At 40.4% G+C, this 19,800-nt stretch overlaps 1 protein-coding gene across 1 annotated transcript in view; it reads right to left on the bottom strand.

Annotated features, from left to right (window-relative positions):
- CAT (catalase) overlaps positions 1-19,800 on the bottom strand; it is a 42,749-nt gene that overhangs the window by 6,759 nt on the left and 16,190 nt on the right. The window contains exons 5-9 of the mRNA XM_067557545.1: positions 16,236-16,340; positions 14,849-14,974; positions 12,700-12,891; positions 10,802-10,954; positions 8,665-8,803 (exon numbers count right to left, since the gene is read on the bottom strand). Coding sequence (XP_067413646.1) covers positions 8,665-8,803; positions 10,802-10,954; positions 12,700-12,891; positions 14,849-14,974; positions 16,236-16,340 — 715 coding nt within the window. The remainder of the gene's footprint in view (positions 1-8,664; positions 8,804-10,801; positions 10,955-12,699; positions 12,892-14,848; positions 14,975-16,235; positions 16,341-19,800) is intronic.

Below are 19,800 nucleotides of genomic sequence, written 5' to 3'. Positions count from 1 at the left end.
GTGGTGGTGGTGGTACGGTATAGATAGAAAGGTGATGGAGTATTTTTCCCTGATTACCTCTAGGACCCGCTTGTCTGAGGTGATGAGTATGCAAGATAGGAAGAATGGAGCTAGACATTCAACAAACTGATGGAACGTCGAAGATAGTGGAAATGACTGGGAGAGGGGAAGGCTTCTCGGTGCCTCGCCCACACCTTTAAAATTGTTGCTTTGGTGCTGGAGCATGAGAGGTAGGTCCCTGAGGAGTGCACTGTCTGTTTAGTAGGAGGTCTTTGACGTTGGTGCTGGGTGTCATAGTGCCATCGAGGAATGTATTGTTGTATCCAGGATCACAGGGGGAGTTGGTATTTCCCCGAGCAGCTCTTTGGTGCTGGTGTGTATATCCCAAGGCAACAAAGTGTAGCCTGGGAAGCTTTAAGGAAGTGCAAAGAGTTATCCATGTGCTCCGAGAACAGTTTCTGGCCTTCAAACGATAAGTCCTCTACTGTGGTTTGTAACCTCCTTAGAAAACCCGAGAGATGGAGCATGATGCACACCTCATAACCACAACAGGCTTGTAGGTCCGTATGGGGTAGAAGGTGTCATTCCAATATTAAGGACTGGAATTGCTCCTTCTTTGTCTCTGGTAGGACATGGCTAGCTTCCTCCACCTTGGAGTAGTTTAGGTAGTTATACTTCACCATGAGAGCTTCGTAGTTTGAAATCCTAAATTGAAGCATGGCTGATAAAAATGCCTTGTGTCCAGAAAGGTCCAGATGTTTCCAATCTCTGGATTTTTAGGATGGGACTGGAACTGACAGCTCCTCTCTTGCACCACACTGACCACCAAAGAATTTGGGATAGCGTGCAAAAATAAGAATTCAATATCTTTCGCCAGGACACAGTACTTTTTGTCAGCACATTTGCAAGTCGGAGGGATGGATGCCAAGGTCTGCCACAGCACCTTTGCACAGTTGAGAAGAGCCTTACTAATTGGTAGTCCGATCTTGAAGGAACAGGGTGTGTGGAGGATATCCTGAAGTTTATGCTGCAGGTCTTTAATTTCCTCTAAAGGGATCTGCAAGGATTCTGCAATCCAGTGGAATAAATCTTGAAAGTGTCTGAAGTCATTGGCAGATATAGGGGGTAGAGGCATAGCAGCTTTATCAGGTGAGGAGGATGAAAAATGTAAAGTTAGTGGAGCTTCCTCCTCCTGCTTTTCCTTTTGTTCTTCCTCTGCAGTTGATACTGGCAGTTGGTTGGCCTCCTGAGGGTGTGAGATTGATGGAGAAGAGAGAGGTGTAGGTCTCTGGCTTTGCTACCCTAAGACAGTTCCTGAACTGTGCCCTGTACATGGCCCAGGGGTCCCAATATAGCCAGTTTGGAGGAAGTGACACATGTGGTTGCATCCATGGTGGTCCCTGCCAGAACTGAGGACCAGTGATAGACTGCATATAGCGAGGATGAGCAGGTGTGAGGAACCCAGAAGTCGAGGGAATGATAGAGCCCTTGTCTTCCTCCTCATCGCTGGGATAGGGAGGTGCTGTTCTTGGTGGAGAGAGGGAGCAGTGTCATGAGTTTGGAGAGGAGGGTGGAAGTGGGGGAGGTCATATCACAGAAGTGGAGAGTCAGGAGTGTCAGAAGCCAACGGGTCTGCTGGGTACCTGAAGTCGAGGGGGAAGAAGCATCATCAGTGCTGGTGTAAGACACGGTGCCAAGGGAAGGGTGTATACTCCCAAGATGTCAGTAGAGGGCACCAGTCGCTTGGCCAGGAGCTGCTGGCTTTGTCTGGAGTCAGAAACAGTGCTGGTGTCATAGCTCCTGAAGGCAGCTTGTCTGAGTTCCCAGAACTGGGAAATGGTGCTGAGGGCTGTAGGTCTGCCTGGTTAGGGTCTTCAGACCATTTCTTCGAACCGGTACCTAAGGTACTTGGATGAGCCTTGGAGCTATGTCCCCTGTCAGATGAGGCTGAGGAAGCTGACCTCGCTGGAGATGGTGTTCTAGTGGGCTGTGCCTCAGAATGTGAGGTGAAAGCCCATTTCTTGTCATCTGACTGAGCAAGGGGTAACTTTCTCTTCAGTGTACATAGGGAAGGAGGATTGGCAGACAACCAGGCAGAGTGTGCAGGCTTCTCTAGGGAAAAGTCTGGGTCCGTGTCCGATGCTGGTCATAGAAATTTCTCCATGAAGAGAAGTTTCAATCTAATGTCCCATCTTTTTTGGCCCTGGGTTTCAGACCAAGGCAGTAGGAACACTTTTGTGGGACGTGTCCTTCCCCCAAACAGCAGATACACTGCAGATGGCCATCAGTTACCGGGAAGGCAGCCTGACAAGAAATTCACCACTTAAACCTGGGGAGCCGGGCATAAGGGTCAATGAAAAGACTTCCCTGTAGGAAAGAGCGGGAAGAAGGGGAAACAAAAATTTAAGCTACGAAAGAACTGTAAAGGAAAAAGACAAAATAAATTTTTTTTGATAGACTAAGAAAAAGACAAAAAACAAACTACTCTACAGTATCAGGTAAGGCACTATCTACTGAGGGAATAGGAGAAGTGGGTTCTGCCCCAGACCAAAGACGGTAGAGAAGGAACTGGGGGTGGGCAGACCACACAGTGCTGTATATATGTCCCACACTCAGCACGAGAGGGGGAAGTGCGGTCCAACGGGCACTGCTGATGAAGATCTCTGATCCCAAGCACAAGGGTCACTGCTGCACCTACAGTGGAGTACCCATAGGGACATCACTCGAAGAAGCATCTTTTTATCCTGTTGTCACATCTATATTCCTTTCACTTTCTTTGTAAAACAACTGCCAACACTTTGCCTCATGACACTCTTCAAAAGATACAGCTAAGCAGTTACAATGTCCTGCAGCCTCAAACCCATCTCTAATAGAGCTGATCAAAACTTGGAATTTTGAACATTTATTTTTGTTCTAAATCAGAATAAAAGCACAATTTCCTATGAAACGGAAATTCTGAAAAAAATAAAAATAGAATATTTTAGCTATCATAATCACGTTATGAACTATTAATACTGACGTCATGAAATAATTCACAAAAATATAAAGCTTAGTTTTGAAACAGTTCCAGAGGGGTAGCCGTGTTAGTCTATATACAGCAAAAACAACGAGAGTCCTGTAGCACTTTAAAGACTAACACATTCCTGCAGGCATAAGCTTTCGTGGGCTGCAATCCACTTTGTCAGATGCATGAAGTGGAAATCACAGATAGGAGGTATATATATATATATATATATATATATATATATATATATATATATATACACACATACACACACACACACACACACACACACACACACATATATATGCACACATATACACACACACATCCCAGGGTAAGAAACAACAATGGGAAGGGCAAGTGCTAACAAAGTCAATTCAGTTAAGAGTAGATGAGGCCTATTCACAACCGTTGATCAGAAGATGAGAATGTGTGAACAGTGACAATTACTTCTTGTAACGAAATAACCATTCCAAGTCCCTATTCAGACCCAGTCTGATTGTATCAAGTTTGCATATGAGTTCCAGCTCTGCAGTTTCTCGCTGAAGTCTGTTTTTCAAGCAGGTTTTTTTTTTGTTTTTTTTTTTAAATAAATAGAAGTATGGCAACTTTCAAGTCAGCTACAGAGTGTCCTGGGAGACTGAAGTGCTCTTCTACTGGTTTATGGATGTTACCATTTTTTAAACGTCTGATTTGTGTCCATTTATTCTTTTGCGTAGTGACAGTCTGGTTTGGCCAATGTGCATGGCAGAGGGGCATTACTGGCACATGATGGCATATTTTACATTAGTGGATGTGCAGGTGAATGAGCTCCTGATGGTGTGGCTGATGTGGTTAGGACCTGTGATGGTGTCACTAGAGTCGATGTGTGGGCAGAGCTGGCAACAGGGTTTGTTGCAGGAATAGGTTCTTGGGTTAGTGTTCTTGTTGTATGGTGTACAGTTGCTGGTGAGTATTTGCTTCAGGTTGGGGGGCTGTCTGTAAGCAAGGATAGGTCTGCCTCCTACGGCTTGAGCGAGTGAGGGGATCATCTGCTAGGATAGGTTGTAGATCCCTAATGGTGTGTTGGAGAGATTTTAGCTGGGGGCTGTAGGTGATGGCCAGTGATGTTCTGTTGTTGCCTTTGTTGGGTCTGTCCTGTAGTAGGTGACTTCTGGGTACCCGTCTGGCTCTGTCAATTTGTTTCTTCACCTCCCCAGGTAAGTATTGTAGTTTTAAGAATGTTTTATGGAGATCCTGTAGGTGTTTATCGCTGTCTGAGGGATCGGAGCAAATCCGGTTGTATCTTAGGGCTTGGCTGTAGACAATGGATCATATAATGTGTCCAGGGTGGAAGCTGGAGGCATGAAGGTATGTATGTATTGCGGTCAGTTGGTTTTCAGTATAGGGTGGTATTAATGTGACCACCCTTTATTTGTATTGTAGTGTCCAGGAAGTGAATTTCTTGTGTGGACTGGTCCAGGCTGAGGTTGATGGTGGGGTGGAAATTACTGAAATCCTTCCTGTGGAATTCTTCCTGTGGGTCCAGATGATGAAAATGTCATCAATGTAGCATAGGTAAAGAAGAGGTGCTTAGGGACGAGTTTCGAGGAAGCGGTGTTCTAGGTCAGCCATAAAAATGTTGGCATACTATGGGGCCATGCGGGTGCCCATAGCCGTGCCACTGACTTGATGGTATAGATTATCTCCAAATCTGAAGTAGTTGTGGGTCAGGTCAAAGTCACAAAGTTCAGTACCAGGTGTGCCATATCATCATCAGGGAAAATGTTCCTGGTGGCTTGTAGTCTATCTTTATGTGGAATGTTGGTGTAGAGAGCTTCTACATCCACAGTGGCTACGATGGTGTTTTCTGGGAGATCACAGATGGATTGTAGTTTTCTCAGGAAGTCAGTGGTATCACAAAGATAGCTAGGAGTGCTGGTGGCATAGGGCCTGAGGAGAGAGTCCACATAGCCTGACAGTCCTGCTGTCAGAGTGCCAATGCCTGAGATGATGGGGCATCCAGGATTCCCAGGTTTGTGGCTCTTGGGTAGCAGATAGAATAACCCTGGTCAGGGCTCAGGGGGTGTGTCTGTGTAGATTTGTTCCTGTGTTTCTTTAGGGAGTTTCTTATGTAGATGTTGTAGTTTATTTTGGTATTCCTCAGTGGGATCCGACAGTAGTGGCTTGTAAAATATGATATTGGAGAGTTGCCAGACTCTCATTGTTTTTTCTCATTTCCTTGGTTTTCTTAAAAATGTCTGGTATTAAAAATTAAGGTGGGATCCCTTGTGTGGAGGGAATCTGTTCTGTGCAAAAAGGAGGCTCAGTCACCTGCACATACTGTATCCCGTACCATATTTTTAATGGCTCAATCAGGCAAGGTGCCAAATGTTCTTGGCTACAGTCTAGCAAAACACTTGAATTTATGTTTAGCTTTCAGTCTGAGTAGTCCCATTTACTTGAAATGCCACTGACTTCAATGGGAGCACTAACATGCCTAACAGTTAATCATGTGTCTGACTCCTTTCCTGGATCTGGGGCCAGAATGCTCAGCATCTTGTAGGATCAAGGCCTGTGTGAGATAAAAAGGGGTGCTTTACGTTGTTGCACCAAGTACATTTATTCCCCCAAATTACTTAAATTTATAGTCTAGCAAAAAAAGAAATGGCAGGCCATATCTTAATTGTGTCTCAGTGCCAATTCGGGGATGGGACTCCCACAATTTTAGTCAAATGGTGTTCTTTTTCATGCCTTAGGGAACACCATAATTAAAAACAAACAAAATGACCGATTAATAATGAATTAACATTATTGACTAATGACAACTTTAATATTTAATAATGACTAATTACTAGGATTAATTAATTACTAGAAAAGGAAAAGAAAACCAAAGCAGACAAGCAGTAAGCAAGTTACTTTAGCATTTCTCTGTGGTGAACTTTGAACAGAGATTTATACCTTAAGAGTGGATCCACCTTTGCTGGGCACACTTTTCTACGAAAACCAAAGTACATATTTCCCCAATATCAGTATTGAGACCTTTCTTAGTGGAGCATGAACAAAGGAATTTTGTTTAAGGGTTGATGAATCCTGTTTGGTTTATCATGGATAACCTACAGAGTTTATAAATAGGCAAGAGTTAAGTAATCTTAACTAAGGTCCTATGAAATCAAAGTATTTGACTCAATTAATTTAAGGAAGTCAATCAAGGTATAGTCTTGACAAAGGCAAATTAATGACTATTAAGAAGTTTACATTCCAATTAAATCCCATTATTTCTTGCAGTTTACCAAGGTTAGCTCATGTTTCCTTTTTAGGAAGAAACAGTCTAAATATTCTGGTATTTCACAAGAGAAGCTGTTAATACCTTAAATTGCAATAGCATTTCAATATTCCATTAAAGTTATTACAAGAAAAATTTAAATCAAATCCTTTGGTACTGCTTTTGTCACCATGTCCATGTCACCAGTGATGCTGAAGTCTAGGCGATATGCTGCAGAAGTGCTGCATTGGAAGGTTGCTTCTCCTTGATGCTGTGTTTTGACTTCCTTGCCTTCTCAGCTATCTTGCTGCTGCTGCTCCTCGCTTGCTTGCTTGCAAAGATGAGGTGAACAGTGCTGAACTGAGTGCTATTGTTAATTCATTTAGTTCAGAGAGATTTATACCTCTTCTTTTTCCATTATCTCCCTGCAGGGAAAGAAACCCCTCTTTTGGGGATTGGCTGCTTCAGATATCAGTTCTGTCATAGTAAAGTGCCTCAACACCTTTGCATGATGGTTTTAGTATATCTTCAGCTCATGAATATACAGTATGCTATTGAATATGCAGCAGAATTATAATTCTTCAACTTTATAGTTACAGTATTTTGCTTTAGTCTTTGACAGGAAATTCACAGAATATCTTTAAGGATAGAGTTTTAACTCTTTATTCAGTACATTTTCTGAGATATTCTTTTAGCTCCTCTAGGGCTTACAAGAAGTTGAAATTCCCTTTCAAATGGGTCCAAACACATCTATTTCCTTTCAGCTCTGAAAATAATCTTTGTAAACTTAAATCGTCATCACAGATGGTATTGACTATTTTTTCTTACCATCCTTGAAGAGAAAGTTCTTGCTTTGAGTTTGGTAACTAGTTTCTTAAGCAATGCCAGGTATTAATTGGGGAATTAGTTATCAGTATTTTATATTAAAATGGTTTATTTTATTAGTAACCAGCTATAGCAGGGGTGTGAAACCTCTGGCCCGTGGGCTGGATACGGCCCATCAACTTTTCTGGTCTGGCCCCTGGCAGCAGTGCGCACTGCCATGAGATGTCACGGCGTCACACGCCGCCGCCAGAGTGTACAACACCGCAAGATGTCGCAGCGTCACGTGCCACCATGAGATCTGTGTACTCTGGCAGCAGCACGTGGAGCGCTGTGTGCACTAGATACAGCGCTCCAAAAGGGAGGGAAGGGATAGTGTGGTCTTGGGGCATCGCGCAGTACTATAATTCTTAATCATTGGTCGATTCTTTTAATCGTAAAATAGTAGTAGTTGAAGTGAATTTACTGCAATTTTTATATTGCTGATATCTAGCAAATAAAATATAATACTACATAAAAATGGTTGTGCCTAGTATTTCCATTTATGGTATGTATGGCCCATTTGAAGTACATTTAATTCAAATCTGGCCTGCCATCGCAAATGAGTTTGACACCCCTGAGCTATAGCATCAAATGATCTCGTTATACTCGTACATAATTTATCTCACTTATTCACACAACAATGGAATCAGGCAGTTATTATATGATGGCTTCTATTTAGATAGAAAACTGAAAATATACATCTCAGAAAAATGTTATGACATCTTATAGAGATGTTTGTGGAATTTGAGAAGCAAAGGTTTTCTTTCATCTTATGCATGGAAAGGATGGAAGTAACTAATATTTTCCCAACCATAAAATATTTCCCAACCATAAATATTCCCCTTCAAATTTAAACTAAGATTTCAGAGTGTTTACATAAGAAATCAACTTCAATAAGGATATTTCTAGAATTCTTTGTGTGGGTTTAAACTAAGATTTTTCTTTGCAAAGAGGAGGGATAATTTGACCTACTTTTCCCCCTTGGTTTATAGCTCTGATTACACATCCTAAGCATTACCTCTTTTTGGAATTTTCTGAATAAGAACATCCTCACATTCTTTTACACAATTAGGACTCTATCAAACAAATTTTACAAACATCTGTTGTCCTGAGATAAAGAAGATATCTATAACAAACTGGTATCTTACACAAGAGGGATGATGTCCTACTCTTTGATAAGGCACACTTATTACCTTGTTTGCCTTTTTAGTTAAATATTATCGATCCATGATTCTGAAAACTTAGGAAAGTCCTTATTAAGGAGCAGCATCCATATACCACCTCTATTACACTTTAACAAGAACAAAAAGATTAAGCTCGTTATTTAGGAAACAATGTAAATGGAGCAGAATGTGTTCAGTCTTACTGCGAAAGACACTGGAAAGACTATTTCAGTGTATCACTATTTAGAGCAATTTGTTTTCAACTAATCCTGCTGAGCGATGGCCTGATTTTGTTCTGAAATGAACCATCTGCACGAATAGACCAAATCATTTTTAATGCTTATACACCTAATGCAAGTGTATTACATTCAAAAGTATTTTCAGGATACCTTGGTTGTCAGACACACACATAGCTCCATCTCTCTGATAGTTGGCCACACGAGTCCTGTAGGGACAATTCACAGGTATTTGTAGGTAGTTGGGTCCTAACCGATGGCGGTGAGTATCAGGATATGAGAAAAGACGACCCTACAATTACAAAGACATGTTGTATATTCAACATTTTTTTACATTTAGTCAGAGTTTATGGCCAGAAGGGACCACCAGATCATCTAGTCTGACCTCCTGTATATCACAGGCCACCAGCACTGCCCAGCACCCACATGCTAAACCCAATAACCAAAATTACACCAAAGTATTACAGCCCACAGGAGACTAAACTGTTATGTGCCACAGGCAGAGAGTAGGAGGACTGAGGTGCATCAATGCCTGAATGCACCAAATGGAAGGGAAATTATTAAGTGGGAGATATCCAGAAAGTGACCAGCCCACACACCCGGCAGAAGACAACCAAAAATCCCTCAAGGTCACTGCCAATCTGTCAAGGGGGAAAATTCCTTCCCAATTCCACAAATGGCAATCAGTTGACCCTGATCATCTTTTTCTACAAGTGTATTTTTCATGACTACCTTTTGAAACTAACCACTGAAATAAGCAGTTTTGTGATAAAATGCATATGTTGCAACATGGAAATAACCATTTAATAATCCTTAATCTTCACATAGATACACAGTCAGAATGACCAGATTGTTGGTATGTATATCTCTCCCCTCTATTTTTCTTTCATACCTCCATAATATTGTAGTGACTATATTTAAAAGGGGCTTTGGAGTAGATAATGTAGCATAAATATAAGTGCCTCCTTACATAATACCAGAAACAGAGTTTGCTGCTTTATGAGAACAGAAATTAAAATCCCCATTGTAAACCAAACAGTGAAGAAGGAGCTGACAGGAGTGATCAAGAGTGTCTAATCTGAAAATAAGACTACTTTATATTAGCTCCTCAACGATCATGTGCATTATTTACAATGGACTGTGCCAAGATGATAAATTTACTAGTCAGTGAAAGCCTTTAATCTCTTACAGTTTAGCAAATCACATCAATTTTGGAATTGATTAAACCAGTTTCCTTCCATTAAACCGTGGAAACAGGTATGAGGCTTAGAATCCCTATAGTTCTAGTTGTAAGTACGTGTATTGAAAGTAGAAGCCTCTTAGAATTATGCTTTGGGAGAAAGAAGTTCTACATGCAAACCAGATGGCAGAAGTGTACAAAAAAAACTTGTGCTCAGAAATCTGAGACCTTTTAAAATTATTTATAAATGAATGTTTTTTTCAAGTATAAATATTTATTAAATAGATGCATGCACTTTAATAGAAGTACAATCAGCAGTTACTTAAAATGCACTTACACTAGTTCTAAAAGTTTGGGGGCGTTTTTTGAGAAATATCCTCTGCTTCTGCAACTGGCAATAAATACAGGTATATTTTACAGCACTTGAAGTGCAGCTGTACACCACAGATATCAGTGAAAGCGGTTGCAAACTGTGGCTGTTCTAGGCTGCACAGTAGTACTATAATTAAATTACTTATTTCCAAATGCTTGAGATGTATTGACTTGGTTGTTCAACATTTAATTAAAAAGCCTGACTAGAGAGAGAAGGAGTTGAATCAGAAGAGGAAAATGAAAAGCTCAGTGTAGAAATTAGGCTATCGAAGCTGATGTGGAATTCACCAATCCAAATGAAGAGATCAGTACTGAGTAAAATCATAAACATGGGATAATCAAAAGATGTTATCACCTATTAGGATAGTTTATTACAGTAACACCTACAATAATATGAAAGTTTTAGGTCACATATACACTAAAATGTTAGGTCAACCCAACAACATTGCTCAGGGAGTTTGAAAAATACACATTTCTGAGTGATGTGGTTAAGCCCACCTAACCTCTGGTGCACACAACACAATGGAAAAATTCTTCCCTCAACCTAGCTACCACTTCTCGATGAGGTAAGTTAACTAGAGACAGGTGAACCCTTCTGGTTGCTATAATGAGTATCTATACTGAAGCTTTCCAGCTGTGCCGCTGCAGCAGTTTAAGTGAAGACATAGCCCTATAAAGAGGAAATGAAATGTAGGAGATTTACTCTGGGTCAGAGTAATACCGAGCCATTCTGTTTACCTGTAACATTTTATCAGGGCTAGGTTCAATGCCCGGTGGCATGTTGCTTGGATCAAAGGCTATTTGTTCTACCTCTGCAAAATAATTGACAGGATTCCTGTTCAAGACAAGTTTGCCCACAGGAATTAGAGGATAGTTTTTGTGAGACCAAACCTAGAAAACACAATATATACATTGTGATTACTACGTTATAAAACACAGCAAGAAAACAGATTCAACTACCTAATGCAGTCATTGTGCACAGGATTTAATCTTGGTAATGAATGATATTGGGGGGGAAATATACACTAAGAAATATGTACATGTAGAATACACAAGTAACTTATTTCACCATTATAGTATGGACCAGCTGCTCAAATTCTAAAATGCAGTATCCCCAGGCATTTGAAGAATAGTGTTATAGGTAGTGTTGGTGGACACCTAACTTTCCATTATAAGCTTTTGTTTTCAGCAGCTTATCAGTTTGCCAAATGGTAACAATACAGGTGGAAATTTTCCATACAGTTTCAGGCTGACTTTATTTAAAAAAAAAATTGAGCAAAATAGTTCAGCCACTTTCTAGAAGAAGTTACATAAAAGCAGGTAAAGCTTGCCTATGTTAACATTTCCCCCTTACAGTTCTTTTTTAAGCACTTTAGTATTGCCATGCTTTGAAGTAGGAACTTGATAAACGGCAGGGGATTAGACCTGGGATCAGAGAGGTACATACTGTCCACAGGAAAATCCACCCATATTTAGCAAAGTTATAAAGTTCTGAAAAAAACTGCCATTTGAACATGCTCAGAAGAGCATATCAGAAGCTTGCTGATACAATCACAGAATATAGTCCATCTATAAGAAGCATGCACCCAGGCCTCTATACAATTTCTTATGTGGTAGGTGTAGAGCTTGTGCTTGAGCTGGACCACAGGAGCAGCAGGTATCTCATCCTTTTAGCCTAGGGGAAATTGTGCTGAACAAGGAGACCACGAGTTCCAGTCTCAATTCCTCTTCCACTGGCTGGTGTTAATTCTTCATACTTCAAAGTCATCATTATTGATGAAGGCTTCATGCCCCTATTTTACAGCTAGGGTAATTAAGAGGCTGTTCAAAGTAGTTTCTATCAGACCTGGGAAAAGAACTCAGGTTTCTAACACTGAATAGCCAACCCTCCTCCTTTCACAAAGGACCTTCCCAAATCTATCTACTAGATTACAGCCCCTCCAGCGCCAATACCAGAAATCAAGATTCCCAACTCCAACTATCCTTCTTATCAAATATTTGCGTAACCCATTGGCAAAGTGTGTCGCCAGTTAACAGCTTTTTGCTGCTACCAGTTACTCCATCTCCTGTGGTAATGGAGGTCCGTGATATGGATCTAGAAATCCTGGGCTCACTCATTTTATTGGGAGGGAGGGACAGGAAGAGTTCCACAGGATAGAATTTTTATCTTTTTGAAAGAAAACTGAAAACGAACACCTAGGAAATTATAGTTGCAAAGTCAAGCACTCAAATATTAGAGAATGTCAGAGTGAAGGTTGCTATGCCGCCTTATTTTGGCCCCGCTGCATGTATGCATTATGATATACTCTTTATTTACATGATCACATTATTTGTTCTTCATTGAGAGAACATAAATGAATAGTAAATGAAGAAGGTAGTTAAAAAAAAAAAAAAAAAAAAAAAAAAGAGTATATTCTTTTGTGTTTAAGGCATTAGATTGGGACCCAGGAGAGGAAGGTTCTATTGCTGCCTCTGCCAATGCATGTTTAGAAGCCAGAAGGGGAAGGGGAGGGGGGAGAAGAGAATTTAGATTGCACAAACAACCTAATACTGGCATTTCCTAAATTCTGACTGCTTGACTTCATAACTTTAAAGTTATTTTTGCACACACACACACACACACACACGAGAATTACCTTCGTTACATCAAAAGGGTTAAATGGGAACTTTTCTGCATCTTCAAATGTCATAACCTGGATGTAGAAAGTCCAGGATGGACAGTTTCCATTGGCAATGGCATTGTAAAGATCACGCAATCCATAGTCAGGATCAGTGGAAGCCAATCTTTCTGCTTCTTCGACAGAAAGGTTTTTGATGCCCTGATCAGTCTAACAGTAAATCAGATGAAGAAATGATACTCATTACCATTTGTAAACAAACAAAACTGGCTAAGAAATACAATAGAAATAAAAAGAGCTAACTTGAACTATTAAACCGTGTGCATATTCCACCTTAGATCTGAATTTCAGCAGGTAAATTAAATGCCACTCAATACAATCTGAACATTGTCCTCTTTATTAATTTGACCTCAGCAAGATAACGGAATACTTTTAAAATAATAAAATTAGGTAACGGTTTAACATACTCTTTGTTTGGTGCTAAAGAGCAGATTCTGCATTCCCCTTTATGCCACCCAGGCGACATAAAGGGGCATGAATGGAACAAACATCCCCTGGGGTACATACTCCCAAAAAAAGGCCTCCCTAGCCAACTAGAGTTGTTCTACACCAATCTACCCTTCCCTGGAAAGGGTGTATTGGGGGTGAGCAGAGGATAAGAGGGAAGTAGTCTTTGGTGTTAAAAGATTGATTCAATGCATGTTCTTGAGACTGGTGCTTTTTATTTCTGGAATATTTTTCAGTGCTTAGAAACTGCACTCTCATTTCCTTGTGTTTTGAAGTTGAGAATAAGGGCCTAGAGTTTCATCAACCAAGACAAGAAGGGCCCAAGGATTCAAAGGCCTATACTGGCAGTGGAAAAAGCTAGATCCCAGGGAACCTCTTTTGGCTTTATACTTGGAATCAATGCATCAGCAGTGGTTTCTGGAGCCTTAACTAGCTTAAGAGCCTAACAACTTTTCAGCACCCTCTGGGACAATCTAGGCCCTGAAGCTACCTTCTAGGCTGAGGACAGGGGTTCGAGGGCTTCAGTCCCAAAACCAACCCTTGACTTGAGGTCTTTTGCTTGACTCCAACTGGCACTATAATGGATTAAAATTAGTCTTATCCTTGGCAGGTGACTGTAAGAGTTGAAGGTCGCTTAGGGGAATCCTGCGGTGGAAACTTTAGGAGTCAATGATAGCCAGTCCAGACCTTGCATCATGGAACTCATGCCATGGATCTCAAACTGTTCTACAGATTTTGCCTGCTGAAACTTCAGCATTAGGAAGTCCTGGAGCCTTGCTTGACTGTCTTTATGGACTTCAGATGTAAAAGCCCAACATACCTCACAACCACCTGGAGATAGGATTCCCCTAAGCAAAAAAGGAACTAGAAGTGAGCACTGGATTCCAGAAAAATCCTGGGTAAGAAGTGCACCTGCTGAATCCTTTTCTGGGCTATACCCTACGCAATATGAATCATGAAACCAAGTGCATCACATGCATGAAACAGACTAAGCTGCCATAAAAATTTCTGAAATACACACTAAAAACCCACAAAAAACCTTATTACACTAGAAATGATCCTTAGTACATTAAAAAAATATATGCAAAGAACTTTAAGGAAAATAAAGTGTGATCGGGTGGGCATAGGTAGAGAGATTCCGACATCTCATTGAATGGCAGCAAAAAAGGCATTCATGATTGCTCCTCCCTTATATAACCTCAGGCCCAAAACATATGGTGTCATAAGAGAACTGCCACAGGCACAATGAGCATAGCTTTCCAGAAGGTTCCGGAAGCTCCCTGTGTAAACACGTTGAATACCGTAACATACCAAGGCTTTTGAAGAAGAATCTCTGCTTATGGGGAGCGTAGTGGAAATTAAAGCAGGGACAACCTGGCCCTTATGCTTAATGATTACATGAGTCCTTTCAATCAATAGTAGCCAGTAAACCATATGAAAAACCTTTTACAGATCTCTTAAATTAGACTATGACGCTAATGTGTATTAAGATCTTTCCTGAATGAAACCTGCAAGATTATATAATATTGCCAAGACTTGCACAAAAATTTTGCAGAGCCCACTACTGCAAAACATTTTGTCTTACAATACTCCTAACTTATAATGGTGGATTCGTATTTAGCACAAAGTATTTCCAAGTAGGTAAACTTAAAACCAATACCTTAGCATGAAATTTACAGTAAACTGCTTTGCCATTAGCATTAATGAGTTTAAAAGTATGGGATCCGTATCCATTCATATGACGGTGTCCATCTGGAATACCACGATCACTGAACAAGAAAGATACCTGAATAAAAGGCAGAGTCAATACTAGTAATTAGTAACCTGACCCAATATAAAGTCATTAATCTATAAACAGCACACAGGCTTCTCTAATCAATTGCTATAAATGGAAATGGTCTTATGCTGTAGACCATGACTGTTCATGTGCCAAGACCTGCTTGACTAATTTTTTGTTTGAAGACTTCTAAAACATAATCACAACAGCTCTAATAACTGGGTCACTGAAGATGTTGAATATTCAATAAGGTTATGTATTAAGTCTATACGAAGTATTTAACAAGAAAGTGAAAGAGATGCCAACCTAATGTGAGATTACAATGTTTTTTTTTTTAATAGGAATAAGTTAGGTCTAAAACTACAGGAAACTATAGTAGCTAGCTGTGACAACTTTTCCAACAAGCATCATATTTTGCACTTAAAAAATCAAAATGTTAAAGTCCTGAACAAACCAGTTTTAGCAAAACACTTCAAGGCAGAGGTACTGCCATGAATAGCGTTCAATAACTATAGAAAATGCTGTTTGTTCTTGAATTTGGGGGTGCACAAAACCCTTTAATTTCAAGCACTTTTTCTTAAAGTTACTGAGCTTTTCAACCTTTTAAAAAGGTTTACTTTTACACTAATTTTCCAAATGTACACCACATTCTGTACATAACATTTATATATGACCCTCACTGTTTCAGAATAATTAAAATGTATGAGGTGTGCTGATATTTTAATATTAATCCAACCTCTAAACATTTAGGCAGAGAAAAAAAAAATACAGCTTTATACAGATTAAAAAGGTGTATCAGCATTATCTTCCCAGAAATATTTTTAATGTTAATTGTCTTATACTTGGTTGGATAAACAGCAAGTCTTTGCTGTTTCTGAATGGTTCAGTTGCTTTAATTCAATATTAACATACTGATAGTCTTAAATTCTTTACTTTTGTCTTGGTCCAAGTAAGATACAATCATAAAAAATAAGGACACTAGATAATCATTTTAATTAAACATTAGTTAAACTTTCCAGAAAAAATTAAAAAGACCCAAAACCTAGTAGTTACAGTTTAACAGATGGCTAAAAGTATATAATTCTAATGTTACTAATTTCAGTTAATTGCTAATAATCTTAAATTATTAAATTATTGATCCAAAAAGGTAAAGGAAATTCCTAGACCATCCAAGAGACTGAAATATTTTTTTAAACCCCCACATGATTTAATATATAAGTTCCCTGTTCATAGAAGAAGAAGTTGAGTTCAAAAGGCAATAAGCTCCCACCTGGTGTAGAGATTCAGGGCGAAGGCTCCAGAAATCCCATACCATGTCTGGATCTTTCAGATGAGTCTGAGGGTTCCTCTTTTGGCTATGGATAAAGGATGGAAACTAATTCCAAAACAAACAAAATTAAGATGAATTTACTGGAATTTAAAGTTTGAAGATATTGCAAGAACTGACAAAGTTCTCTACAATTATACCCAGAGTCCCTTTACATACTACTGGCATTTCAAGAAAACAGACTACCATAGAATCTAGATATATAGATCCTACTTCAGTCACAATAAAGGTTACATGGCTCTTGACTTAAAGTACATTTTAATCTACTATGGGGCAAGTATGAAATCATCAGCACTTCAAGATAGTATTATGACTGACAGGTGAGAGTTAGAAGTGGGAAAAGCTGTAACAAAAAGAGCATGGAGGAGGTTTTCAGCATCCAGATACTACCAACAAAACCATTATGTTAATTTCACCTTCAAGCTTGAACTGGTAAAATATTTACTGTATATGAATGACAAGAATGGGCAGCATCATGAGCAAGCTGGTCAAGGAGACTGGAAGCACAAGGGTCTTCAGTCTGGGAAAGTCTGCACTGTGGGGTTGCCTCAGAACTGCAAACCCTGGGAGCCCAACCCAGCACTACCAGGCTCTCAGCTCTGCAGAAGGGAGCTTGGAAGCCTTGACAGCCCCAGCTCAAGTTGAGGTTCTCAAGATTTCCAGGTTCCTTACTGAGGAACCAGGAGTCAAGCCCCAGTTAAGAGTCCGGGCTCTCAAGTTTTCAACCTCACAGCTCCACTGCAGGGAGCCTGGAAAAGCCTGGCACAGCAAGGCTGTCTTGGAGAGACAGACCCTGGAAACCCTGGTAGAGGGCCGAGCTGCTCTGGAGCTGGGACCCTGGAAGCCCAGGTTCCCCAGCAGCCTGTCAGGCAAGCTGGCAGAGAATCAAACAGGTTTCAAAAAGACATTTCATGAGACATTTTGGGTTGATTAACTGGCATCTGTTGCAGCCTACAAAGTCATCATTTTATTGTGTCTGAGTTCCGAGTCTATGCTGTCATGAGGGAGCTTGGCAAGGAAGGGTGTCATCCTGTCCCATGTCGGAAAGTCATACTTAGCCAGCAGGACCTGACAGGAAGCTATTCACAGCTGTTGCAGTGCCAATGAGTAGGATTTCCACCCAGACTGATTTAAGAATTTGGGGCCTTTGTCCTTCGGCGTATTCTTGTTTGACTTTGACTTTTCATGTATAACTGAAATAACTAAAGAAGCCAGTGTTCTGGCGCAGAAGTACTCAAACCCCATAGTGAGTACTTGGTACCTCTTCTCAACATGTTTTGCTGGTGGTGATAAAACAGCCAGCATCTGACACAGAGCTTTCACTGGGTCTAGTAGTCTGTCATTACTGGGGAGGATGATCCTGCAAAGACCAGAAGCTGATAGATGTTGAACAACTTGTGGGGCTTTTCTGAGATGAATGAAGTCACAATCTCTAGAGTTTCAGCAATCCACACAAGATCCTGGACAACTCTGAAATCCTCCAGGACCAGTGCCAAGTATATCACTTAATCTGGCAACAATGGCAAGACATGATGTTGATGATGTGCCCCTGGATGCCACTCCTCTTGATATTCCAGTATTGGTGGTCTAGCAAGGGAAGCTGCTGGAGCAAACCTCTCCCTGGATCGTGGAGACCAATATCTTGATGCCCGTGAGAGTAGACCCCAGGACTCCCATAGGCCCATGGTGGCATCCCATATGTGTACAGGTGACTGGACCAATTCCAGTCTTGGAGTGCTGCTGGTGGTTGGGGTCTGTAGTAGTCCACAGATATCTCGATGATGACACATGCAGACTTCAAAAGGGAAGGTTCCTTGCTTGATGACAGGGAAAAGCATGCTCCAAGAATAGCGAGCAGTAAATAGACCTCCACTGGGAGTGACACCAATGAAGATGTTTTTGGTACCGGAGTCTGCCAAGGCTGGGGTCAATGTCAATGGGAACACCTTTGGCACAGGGGATGATGCTGGTAGAGTTTGCTGCATTGCAGACTCCTTTTTCTCTCCATCTCTTGACGGTGTGGGTTTAGAGGACTTATCCAGAAATGTTTTGCTATGCCAGTCCTTGTGGCAGGACACTGACCTACTTCTTGTGTTGCTCAGATCACTAAGGCAGGAGCTCCTTTAAGTACAAAACTTTGACACCTGAGGTGTTGGTGTCTGCTTTAGTTCTGGTGCCAATACTGTCACCAGGTCTTTCTTTGGTGACTTCTTCATAGTGGTCTGAAGAGTCACTTGTCTGTTCAATGGGATGCTATATGATGCAGGTTTTCTGTTAAGGAGGATTTTGGAGCTCCTTTCCTTTGGATCTGATGAAATCTTCATGGACTGCTCCAGAAGATGGTGATACACCTTCGCAACTTACAAGTCCTTGAGAAGCATGATAAGTATACAAAGCATCTTCTCAGAATAAGGGATTCTAGTAGATGGAAGAGCCACCATAATTAGTCCATCACAGTATAGTCAGGACTTGAAGCCTGCAGGTTTTGAGTCCACCATTACAGGAATACTGTATGGGAAGGGGGCACATAGAGGGATGTTTGAACACAGAAGTCAAAAGAGAAGATCATCAGTAGTTACGAAGATTTTTCAGAACACTGAGGAGTATAGCCTGAGCAAAGAACAAGGGGTTCAGTCGTCAGCTCTCTTTATGCCTTTATATGGGAACATGAGGAGGCACAGGACATATAGGTGTCCCCAATACACTTCTACTCAAGAAAAATCTAGTCTCACTCGCATAAGGTACATGCAACCCTATAGTGGGATGCGCGTGTGCACACACACGCACTCGCATACGCACACACTTAAGACAGGAGCTACCAAGAAAATTATATGCAGTTTTACTACCAACTGGAGATTATGAAGCCACCCTATGTAAACTAGTTAACTTGCTGTAAGTACATTAGTTTGAAAATAAAGTATGTTTTTTTCCTGAAGTAGGAAAAAAAGGGAGCTCCTAATTTGATTTGGTGTTAATCTTGAGGATGTTAGTTCAAGTCAGTTCTTACTTTATCAATTATAAGCTTGCCGAATACAGAAGGGACAAACTTATACCAGATCAAATTCTACAGTTCTTAATAAAGCAAGACTTCCATTGAACTCAGTGGAAGCTTTGCACAATTAAAGACTGCCAAATTTGGCCCTGATTGGGTGAACTATAGTGAAATATTAAGCAACTATCAATTAAGACACTGGAGAATTTGAAACAAATAATCCTGCTCACTCATTGAAAATAGGCCTCCATTTTATAAAAGATACTTGTTTTAATGTCAGTGTAACTACTTTACACATTTAAAAGATTATCCCATTACCAAATGAAATAAAAAGAGTAATGAGTAATAAGCAAGATCTAAATTCCTGTTTCAACATTTAAACAGATTACAGGAATTTTTTAAAAGTGAAAAAATTTAACCTGCTGCAAATTCAACGACAGCTGGAAAATATTTTAGCCGTTTTGATTCATATACTAGTGATATTGATCACACAAAAGGTAAAAATACAAACCTGTA

The sequence above is a fragment of the Emydura macquarii genome, unplaced genomic scaffold (assembly GCF_026122565.2).
Source record: "Emydura macquarii macquarii isolate MOO-44397 ecotype Brisbane River unplaced genomic scaffold, CSIRO-AGI_Emac_v2 contig_1876, whole genome shotgun sequence".
Lineage (NCBI taxonomy): Eukaryota > Metazoa > Chordata > Testudines > Chelidae > Emydura > Emydura macquarii.
Note: the sequence above shows the minus strand (reverse complement) of the source record. Positions and strands in the feature narration are given on the sequence as shown.